We start from the raw sequence: 10,886 nt of genomic DNA, 5'->3' as shown, positions 1-10,886 counted from the left end.
GCAAACAGAGTCTTCTCTTTAGAAAATCGATTAAAACCCGGCCTCTACATACATCCAGAGTGGATGTACACAACCAAATGGCAATTGGCAAACAGAGTCTGTTCTAAACTACTAGTAGCATTTGGCAATGGATTGCAGAAGGAAGTAGGAAGAGAACAATGCATAATCCATGCGGCCTCCTACAAAGGCGCGAACGCCGCCTTGGAGATGACATGCGTCTTCTTGCCGAACCCGAACCCGATGATGTGGTTGATGTACACGTCGCCGTCCTTCACCGTCGCCGACGAGCCAATCCGGTGCGCGGGGCCGACGTACCGGCCCGTGACCTTCGCGGTCTCCCAGTCGTCGTCGCTCTCGACCAGCCGGTTCACCAGGCCGGCGGCGACCAGCCTCGTCGGGGACAAGAGCGCCAGCCCGTCCCCGGTCTTCAGCGAGCCCTGCACCTTGACGACGTGCACGCTCTCCGTCTTCGGGTCGACCTTGAAGAGGTCGCCGCCGGAGGTGTGGACGACGAGGAGGTAGCCGTTGGGGTGGTAGACGATGCCGTTCAGGCCGACGAAGTTGTTGATCCACCCTGGCCTCTGGAAGAAGGTGGCGTTCTTGATGACGGACAGCGGCTCGCCGTCCGGGCTCACCTTCCAGATCTTGTTGCCTTTGGCGTCCGTCACGTAGGCGTTGCCCTCCTCGTCGACGGCCACGTCGTCGGCGAGCGTAGAATCACCTGCAAAATTATACGGCGAGCCATTGATATTTCTCCTGACCTGTTTTTTTTAGAAAAAAATTTACTGGCCAGTTTTTCGTCATTTTCAATATAAACATTGGGGGAAAACCCGAAATTCCGTGAATTTCAAATGAAACTACTCGTTCCTTAATTCGCTCAACGGCAAAGGAAAAAAAATAGATTGGTGCCTTCCCTCCGAACGAACAATATTCGCACTGGAAGGATAGGAGCTACGAATCCGGAATCCATATGGAGGCGAGCAGAGGCCGTGTCGAACGGGAGGCCAGATATGGCGGGGACGCACCTGGCGCGTCGAGGCGGACGAGGAAGAGGCGGCGCCAGGAGCCGAGCTCGTAGGCGGCCACGGCGGCGTACCCGAACCACGGCGCCAGGTCGGTGTAGACCACAAGCAGGCGCCGCCTCGCGGCGTCCAGGGCGAGCCCCGTCGTCGTCCTCCCGGCCGCCCCAGGGTCCGCCACGACCACCCGCGCCTCCTCCTTCCCCTCTCCCGCACCCGCGCCGCCGCCGCCAAGCACCTCCACGACGCGGCCGTCGGTCACGGTGGTGACCAGGAACCGCCCACCCTGGGCGTCCCACCTGACGCTGTCGTGGAACCACCCGTCGCTCACGTAGGAGACGCCCCTCGCCGTCCCCTCCATGAACGCGACCACCGCGGCGAAAGCCAGCGCCGCGACGGCGAGCGCGGTGGCCCCGCGACCCCCGCCGGCGCCGGCGCCGGCCCCGCGACGGCGTCGGCAGCAGCCACCGCACATGGCAAGCTACCACTACAAGACCTGACTGGTTCGGTCTTGCTTAATTTGGGTGTGGTTGAGCAGCGCGGCGTAATTGCTGTCGCTGTTGTTCGAACTCCAAAGTGCGTGGGGTTTAAGAGGGGTTTGGCCATTTGGGACATTTGGGGTCCAGAGCTCCAGACAACTTTACCTGCCCCTCGTGACCGCGGATGGGGCTAGCTGCTGGGCGGCTGGGAGCAGAAGAGGATGGACTTGGCAGTGGAGACGATGGCCATTTTCCCGTTATCCCAGCTGTCCGTGCCACTGCCAACTCAAGCGAGGAATTTAACGCGGGAGGGTGAGAGAACTGTTTCTATGAAACTACTCTCCGTCCTAAAATGAACCGATCTTTTATTTTTATCTATTAGATTTAACTCTTCTTCTTATTTAAAATTTTTTTACGATTAATATTTTTATTTTTATTAGATGATAAATCATAAATATTAATTTACTTGTGACTAACTTTTTTCAATTTCTTGAAAAATTTTCAAATAAAACAGATTGTCAAACGTTAGACACGGAAACCGAAAATTTATCTTATTTTGAGACAAATGGAGTACTAGTGTACCATAGTATGATCAAGTATTCAAGTAGCAACTGTAGCATTACATTCATGACCTCACGGGATCTACGTAGACAACACCGAATTCGTGTCGGAATGCATCACCGAACTACGCCTCCATTCTTATGGTTAGAGATAGCAATGGGAATTCACCGTCAAGGTTATCACTGTGTCCCCATCCCTGCGATGATAAAAGTTTTCCGTCGTCGTTTCCACGAAGCACATGAGGCTTATATTGAACCCATCCCCGATCACCGCGGTGTGTTTTTTCCCACCTCGTTTAATCTACAAGTCTATCTCTGCAGCGCAGGGGGTGCAGCAGGCAAGCGACATATCGAGGGTGGGGTAGGGGTGGGTGGCCAGGCGTCTAGGGGGACAATGCGCAGAGGGGGTGGCGTCGCCGCGGCGGGCGCGTTGGGGGAAGGGGCGGCCAACGTCAGATTCAGATAGGGGGTGGACTGGTAGATACTGGAGAGAACGTGAACTGCTGTTGAGTCTGTTGACCATTGATTAGGGTTAGCTTAGGCATATATACCATGTCTTGTGGGCTTTATTTTTTTGGCCTAAACCATATCTAAAGTCTATATTAGGTCCCTCAACAGTATAAATGGGTCCCCATGGGGAACAGGCAGTGGTGCACCGTTCCCGTTCCCGTCCCCACCATCCCCAATGGGGATGAAGTTTAGACCATTTTGTATCCTCATGAATAGTGTATCTCAACCATCGCCATCCCCTAATAGATGAATTCATCGTGGGGAATCAGGTATCGGGTCCTCATTGCCACCTCTAGTCGTGGTAAGCTTGACAAAGAGCAGCAAGCCAAGAATCCGCCACACGCACATCATTCCGCGGGTGGAATCCCCAATGTTAGCCTATTGTAATTATAGCAAGTGTAATTATAGTAGGATGCCCTTGATTAGTGGCATGTACCAAGGCTGTGCGGTTGGCTTACAGCCACCCCAGCCTCAATATATACCTGTGCCTTGACATGGAATAGAATTAACCTTTCCACATATTTCCTACATGGTATCAATCACGTAACGATCCTGTTCTTCCGCACCCCACGCCGTCGCTGATCCGATCGCCGCGCCGCCGCAGATTTCGTCGCCGGACGTCGCGATCTCATCGCCAGCACCTGCTTCCCGAGCCAATCGCCCACACCTCGTGCTGCTCTCCTTGCCGGGTGTGGCCGCCGGTTCGCTCCCGATCACCCGCCCCGTCGTTGACATCGTCACCGGGCGCGGTCGCTGGTCCCGTCTGCCATGGCGGACGACGACGACGCCACAGCTGCCCAGGCCGCCAAGGACAAGGAGGCCGCCGATCGCCTCGCGGCCGAGGCCGCTGCCCGCCCATCGTTCATGCACCCTTGGGCTGGCAGCGTGCGCATGTGGCCGTACGATCCGTCAGGACGTCCTCCGCCGCCGCAACCTGCATTCCACACAGCCCCGCACTATGGTGGGTACAGTGCTCCTCCCGGTGCCTATGGTGGCACATACGCTGGCCCGCCACCCTCGTACAGCATGTACCACGGGGGAGCTGCACCGCCGCTCTTCCAGGCGCCCTCGCCCTCACCAGCTTACCAGGCAGCGCCCTGGAACCCCACTCACGGCGGCTCTTGGCACCAGGACTCCCTGGCGCACTCCTTCAACACCATGACGCTGAACCCGCCAACCTCTGAGTGGTACGCTGATTCAGGTGCTGGTTCGCATATGACCTCGGACGCTGGTATACTCTCCACCATTTCCCCACCCTCTTTGTCTACTCCTTCATCTATTGTTGTGGGAAATGGTGCCTTACTTCCTGTCACAGCCACTGGATCACACTTTTTTTCCTTACCGCATCGTACCCTTGCTCTTAATAATGTTCTTGTGTCACCCAACATTATTAAAAATTTAATTTCCATTCGTCGTTTTACCACCGACAATAATTGTTCCATTGAGTTTGATCCATTTGGTCTTTCTGTGAAGGATTTGCAAACCAGGAACGTGATCGCCAGGTGCAATAGTTCTGGTGACCTCTACCCATTCTATGCACCTTCCACCAGTGCCTCCGCGTTCATCGCTGCACCTACCTCCCTTTGGCATCGCCGTCTCGGTCATCTTGGGCGTGATGTTTTGTCCAAACTCATTAGGTCCAATGTCATTTCTTGTAATAAAGATGATATCGATCACATTTGTCATGCGTGCCAGCTTGGCCGTCATGTACGTCTACCCTTCGGTTCATCTAGCTCTCGAGCTACTCATAATTTTGGTTTAATACATTGTGATTTATGGACCTCTCCACTTGTTAGTGTGTCAGGATACAAATATTACCTTGTTATTCTTGATGACTGTTCACATTATCTTTGGACTTTTCCGCTTCGCCTTAAATCCGAGACATTTTCCACTCTCTCTAATTTTTTTGCTCATGTCCGCACGCAGTTTGGCACCACCATCAAGAGCGTCCAGTGCGACAATGGCCGTGAATTTGACAATTCCCAGGCCCGCACGTTCTTCCTCTCCAACGGTGTTGCACTCCGCATGTCGTGTCCATACACCTCACAACAAAATGGTAAAGCAGAGCGTTCCATTCGCACCATCAATAACACTCTGCGTTCCCTTTTGTTTCAGGCGAGTCTCCCTCCAGCTTACTGGGTTGAGGCCCTTCACACTGCCACATATATTGTCAACCGTCTCCCCACTACGACCCTCGCTTCCTCCACACCATACACTACCCTATTTTCTACCGAGCCTTCCTATGATCACCTCAAAGTTTTTGGGTGCGCTTGCTATCCCAACATGTCCTCCACGGCGCCCCACAAACTTGCACCACGCTCCTCCTTATGCGTTTTTCTCGGCTACTCCTCGGAACACAAAGGCTATCGGTGTCTCGAGCTTCAGTCGAATCGCATTCTTATTTCTAGACATGTCGTTTTTGATGAATCTTTTTTTCCTTTCTCCGACATGTCTACCACACCCATGGCCTCCTCAGCCTTGGATTTTCTAGTCGATGATCATGATCTTACCGCTTCAGTTCCTGGAGCTCGTTTTGTGCGTGCAGGTAGTGCTGATCCCTCGGTGACACACCCCGTGCCCGAGGCCGCCCCTGCGCCGCCCAGTCCTGGCGTAGGACCTCAGTCCCCTGGGTCCAGCACTGTTTCCCATGGGGCTTTCTCCGCGCCTCCGTCCACGTCGACTGGTGCTGCTGCCCCTGTGCACCCCGCACAGGCTGCTGCCAGCAGCACCTCCACGACACCCGAGAGTACTGCCGGTTCTGCTGCCCTTGGTGCTCGCGCCCAGGTTGTTGCCAGCGGCACCGGCCGTACAACTGCGACTCGACCGACCGCCATACCTCCGGTCACCAATGCGCATTCGATGCGCACACGGGGCAAGGCTGGCATCGCACAACCCGTGGATCGTCTCAACCTCCACGTTGTGCCCATGTCGCCTCTCCCGCGTTCTGTTCGTGATGCCCTGTCAGACCCCAATTGGCGCGCTGCTATGCAGGCTGAGTATGATGCTCTGCTCGCCAATGACACCTGGAGTCTTGTGCCTCGCCCTCCTGGTGTCAATGTTGTGACTGGCAAGTGGATCTATCGACACAAATTGCTTGCAGATGGGTCACTAGATCGCTATAAGGCACGCTGGGTCCTTCGAGGCTTCACACAGCGGCCCGGGGTGGACTATGATGAGACTTTCAGCCCTGTTGTCAAGCCCGCGACAGTTCGTGTCGTTCTTTCACTGGCATTATCTCAGAATTGGCCCATTCATCAACTGGATGTGAAGAATGCATTTTTACATGGCACTCTTACGGAGACAGTATATTGTGTGCAGCCATCTGGTTTTGTGGATTCATCTCGCTCAGATTATGTCTGTCGGCTCAACAAGTCTTTATATGGTTTGAAGCAGGCTCCTCGTGCTTGGCATCACAGGTTCGCCTCTCACCTTGTATCACTTGGATTTGTTGAAACAAAGTCAGACACTTCGCTCTTCATATATCGTCGTGGACCAGACACGGCTTATTTGTTGCTGTATGTGGATGATATTGTTCTCACTGCCTCCTCGGATGATTTTCTGAAGCATATCATTGGTGCACTCCAGCGTGAGTTTGCTATGACCGACATGGGTCCGCTTCATCATTTTTTGGGCATCTCAGTGACACGTTCTACAGATGGTTTGTTTCTCTCTCAGCGACAGTACACTCGGGATATTTTGGAGCGCGCCGGGATGAGTGCGTGCAAGCCTTGCAGCACGCCTGTGGATGTACACTCCAAATTATCTGCTGATGGACCTCCTGTCGCTGACTCTACAGAGTACCGCAGTCTAGCTGGCGCCCTGCAGTATCTGACCTTCACCCGTCCAGACATTGCTTTTGCTGTTCAGCAGATATGCCTCTATATGCATGATCCTCGGGAGCCACATCTCGCTGCTCTCAAGCGGATCTTGCGCTACCTGCAGGGGACATTGTCACTTGGGTCGACCATGAACCGATCGTCACTTGCTGAGCTTGTGGTGTACACGGATGCCGACTGGGCCGGATGTCCTGAGACTCGTCGGTCGACATCTGGCTACGCAGTATTTCTTGGGGACAATTTGGTGTCTTGGTCCTCCAAGCGTCAGCACACGGTCTCTAGATCAAGCGCCGAAGCCGAATACCGTGCTGTGGCAAATGGTGTTGCTGAAGCTACATGGCTACGTCAGTTGCTCCTTGAGCTTCGCCACCCACCTCGTCGTGCCACCCTGGTATACTGTGACAATATCAGTGCTGTATATCTCTCCAGCAATCCAGTGCAGCATCAGCGGACGAAGCATGTTGAGATTGATCTCCATTTTGTTCGAGAGAAGGTCGCCCTCGGTCATGTTCGGGTCCTTCATGTTCCTACGACATCGCAGTACGCCGACGTCTTCACTAAGGGCCTTCCTACCTCACTGTTTCAGGAGTTTCGATCCAGCCTGAATGTTCGCGATGCTCCCGATTAGACTGCGGGGGAGTGTTAGCCTATTGTAATTATAGCAAGTGTAATTATAGTAGGATGCCCTTGATTAGTGGCATGTACCAAGGCTGTGCGGTTGGCTTACAGCCACCCCAGCCTCAATATATACCTGTGCCTTGACATGGAATAGAATTAACCTTTCCACATATTTCCTACACCCAAGGTGTATCGCCAGTGGATATATGATGCCTTCAGTCTTTCAGGTTAATGTCTACTGCTCAATCTTAAAATCATTGTCAGATTTATATGTATGCTAATAAATCTATAAATATATAAATCTAAACATAGCCAAAACGTCTTATGGTATAAAACAAAAGGAGTAATTATTTCTAAGTTATTTAAAATTAATGTTGAGAAAAAAGACCATACTGTTTTTAAATAAGTAAGGAATTAATATGGATGAGAGGGCAGGTGAGATAAAATGAGAAAAATCTTGAACATGAAGTAATTGATGGGACAAACAATACTAAAAATTATACAGATATTCAAATTTCAAAAAAAAAACTTGCATTTTAAAATGGAGGGAGTAGAAGCAAATTACTTCGATAGTGCCATAGGGGAGGACAGACAAGTAATTCAAATGTTCCTTGCAATACAATGGGCCTGTTTGGAGAGCTTTAGATTCTGAGAAGCAGCTGTTTGGCAGTCAGTTTCTGAGAATCTGGAAAAGCTCCTAAACCCAGCTTCTCTAGCTTCTGGATTCTTAGTTCATTCTCCAGAATCTATAACTACAGATTCTTAGAAACCGTGGACCGTTTGGGGACAGCTTCTGGTAAAAGTAGCTTTTGAAAAAGCTGCAGCTGGAAAAAGCTCCCCAAACAGGCCAATATGAGCACCAGATAGCCACGGCCCACGGGATCGGGGATGTTCTTGCCCAGAGTTAGAGTTAGGGTGTGTTCTTTTGGCTGATGAGAGATAAATATTATTTGATTTTTAATAACTATTTAATAATATAAATAATAAAATTAACTACTATAAAGAATTGAAAATCTACTTAGAAATAATATCATAAATTTCTATATAAAACTTTTTTACATATATATTGTTTAGCAATTTAGCAACGTAATGGCAAAATCTGAGGGATAAGTTAATCAAAACAACGCAGCCTTATGTCAATGTTTCCACTTTCGAGATAACCATGGTTACGACGCACCCACGCGTGGACTTCTGAAGTCACACGCGGGAATGACCAGCACGGTTAGCGTTAATATATAATCACCATTAGCACTAATTATATCGTTAGTGTTTAATATTTTTTAATTATAAAATAATAAATAAATTGAATTGAATTGAATTGAAGGTTTTAAGTTACAGTTGAAAATTTCAAAATGTCAGTTGAAAGGTTCGAATTTAGGGTTGAAAATTTTAAATTTTGAGTACTGTTTTTTAATTGATGGTTTAAGAATTTGACAGAAAGTTTCAAAAATAGAGCTGAAAGTTTCAATTAGTGGTGGAAAGTTTACTTAAATTGCTCATATTTAAGCTGAAATTTTTAAAATTGAATTTGGAAGAAGTTTCAAATTTTGAATTGCTAGCTTTACAATTTTGACAGTACCAAAATTTTGGTTTAATCTCTTTTAATATAGATACCAAAGGTTTACACAAAATTGAGAAAAAAAATACGACTACTGTTCAAAACGCACGCCTATCCCTCCTTATCGACTTTGCACAAAAAAACAACGTGTCCCCTGCGATCGTGATTCGTGATAGGAATTGGGCTCGGAAAGGCGAGCAGCTGAGAAAACAAACCCTAGAGAAGGGGAAAAGACAGCCTTGCGTGCCGTCGGTGTTAGGCCAGGAAGGAAGTCACTTCTGAAAACTTGAGTGTAACTCGCAGCTTCCGCATGGGTTTGTTTGAGCCTTTGTGGTTTGATTTGAAGTTCTTTCTCTGTATCGTCGCGAGAGAGTAAGACTTTTAATCTTTAAAGCCTGTAATCCTACCGGTAGGAGTGAGAGGCCGGAGTTGTTCAATTTTGTCGGTAGAACTTGTTCCGGAATGGCCTTATGTTGTTGCTCTTGCTCAGTGTTCAATTAGGTGGTCAGACGGTGAAAAGAGGAATGTTTTGGAGGTGTTTGCTGGCCAACAATGAAGGAGACGGCCTAGCCAGGCAAGAAAGGCAACATAAACTTCTGACATTTTTGGATCTATCTGGGAAGTGGGAATCTAGTTTTAGGCCTTCAAATGCGTTGCTGCTACTCTTCAGATTTCTCATGTATCGAAACCAAAATAGAAGTGCAACCACCGTATATTCTTCGTACCAGCGAGCCTCATTCATGGACGTCCCCCAAGACTTAAATGCACATGCCCAAACCATGCAGCCACAGCAAATCTGTCCCCGTATCATACTGTGCCTTCTCGTCGAGCGCCGTCAGAGACTGAGGCCCCACTGGCCAGTAAATTCTATTACCTCCGCTTTATATTATAAGATTTATTATTATTATTTAAATTTATATAATTTATATAGATGTCTAAATTTATTAGAAAACGGAGGGAGTATTGCACACGACGAATCCACCCATCCATTGATCCATAAAGGTAAGAATAGAGAGGAAGAGGCGGCGCACCTGGTCCGTCGAGGCGGGTGAGGAAGAGGCGGCGCCACGAGCCGAGGTCGTAGGCGGCCACGGCGGAGTACCCGAACCGCGGCATCCGGTCGGCGTAGACGAGGAGCAGGCGCTGCCTCGGCGCGTCGATGGTGAGCCCCAGCGCGACCCTCCCGGCGGCGTCGGGATCCGCCAGGACAACCCGCTCCTCCTCCTTCTCCTTCCCCTTCGCCCCCGCCGTCTCGGCGCGCAGGCGCAGCTCGGACACGCCGGCGCCGAAGAAGTTAGACACGAGCAGCCGCCGGCCCTCGGCGTCCCACTTGGCGCACTCGTGGAGCCACCCGTCCCCCACGTAGGACACCCCGCCGGCCGTGCCCTCCATCACCGCGACCACCGCAGCGGCCGCCAGAGCCACGAACGCGAGCGCAGTCCCCGCGCACCCCCGCCGCGGCCTCCTCCCGACGCCCGCCCCCGCCTCGGCGGCTCCCCGGCGGCCGCAGCAGTCACCGCACATGGCTGGCCGCGCGCGTGCGGCGTGATTTTGGCTAGGGGAAGGAGGACGAGGATCGAGCGAGTGATCGATCTCACCGATCTGATTCCGCGATGTAACTCGGTCAAGTGTATGTAGGGGTGAGGGTGAGCGGTCTCCCTGGCTGGCGCGATTAAAAATGGGCGTTTTCGGTGGGGTTTCGGTGGTGGTTTGGCGACCAGCGCTGGGTGGTCGCTGTGGCGGAATCTTTCCGTTTGTCCCCATCCACCGATGCTTGATCGGTGTGAGATCGTGCGAGTTCGTGTGCCGGCTGGCAGCAGCGCGCCGCGGCGGGGGGCGAGCCGCCGAGCAGACGACGACTTTGGCGGGCAGGTGCTTTGGAGGAAAGCACCGGAAGTCATACCACATGATGCGACTTTTGCTTGCAGATTTACGGCCTAGCTTCGTTCGTTTTAAAATAACTTTATTTTTCGTCATTCTCATATATACTAATAAAAATAGAAGACTATGATATTTTCTACTTTATCAAATCATAATACAATTATCCTCCACTCATCTATAGGTTTATCTTTTGCTTTTTTGGAAAAATCAAATGAAATATTTGTAAATTCAAAATAATTCATGAATAAAACTTTTATATACATCTTCTTAACCATCTAAAAGAAAATGCTAAAAAATAAACTATAATGAAAACTTTAAAATCAACTCCAAATTTAAGTTTAAAATTTAAATTTTGGCTTATAAGAATAAAAAAGTGAAAAGATAAGTGTGCTACTTCCAATATACTTATTCTCTAATTTCATAAC

General features: G+C 50.2%; 2 protein-coding genes across 2 annotated transcripts; one reads left to right on the top strand and one right to left on the bottom strand.

The window, feature by feature from the left end:
- Positions 1 to 99: 99 nt before the first annotated feature.
- Positions 100 to 10,435, bottom strand: LOC102699943. The gene is made up of 2 exons (XM_006649903.3): positions 9,612 to 10,435; positions 100 to 721 (listed from the first exon to the last, which is right to left on the bottom strand). Exons 1-2 carry the CDS (start codon positions 10,342 to 10,344, stop codon positions 180 to 182), a joined length of 1,275 nt encoding a protein of 424 aa, XP_006649966.3. The 5' UTR covers positions 10,345 to 10,435; the 3' UTR covers positions 100 to 179.
- LOC121053858 (uncharacterized protein MT2637-like) lies at positions 2,946 to 4,485 on the top strand. Its single transcript, XM_040522039.1, has 2 exons — positions 2,946 to 3,799; positions 4,042 to 4,485. Exons 1-2 carry the CDS (start codon positions 3,337 to 3,339, stop codon positions 4,077 to 4,079), a joined length of 501 nt encoding a protein of 166 aa, XP_040377973.1. The 5' UTR covers positions 2,946 to 3,336; the 3' UTR covers positions 4,080 to 4,485.
- Positions 10,436 to 10,886: the final 451 nt, after the last annotated feature.

Source organism: Oryza brachyantha, chromosome 3 (assembly GCF_000231095.2).
Source record: "Oryza brachyantha chromosome 3, ObraRS2, whole genome shotgun sequence".
NCBI lineage: Eukaryota > Viridiplantae > Streptophyta > Magnoliopsida > Poales > Poaceae > Oryza > Oryza brachyantha.
Note: the sequence above shows the minus strand (reverse complement) of the source record. Positions and strands in the feature narration are given on the sequence as shown.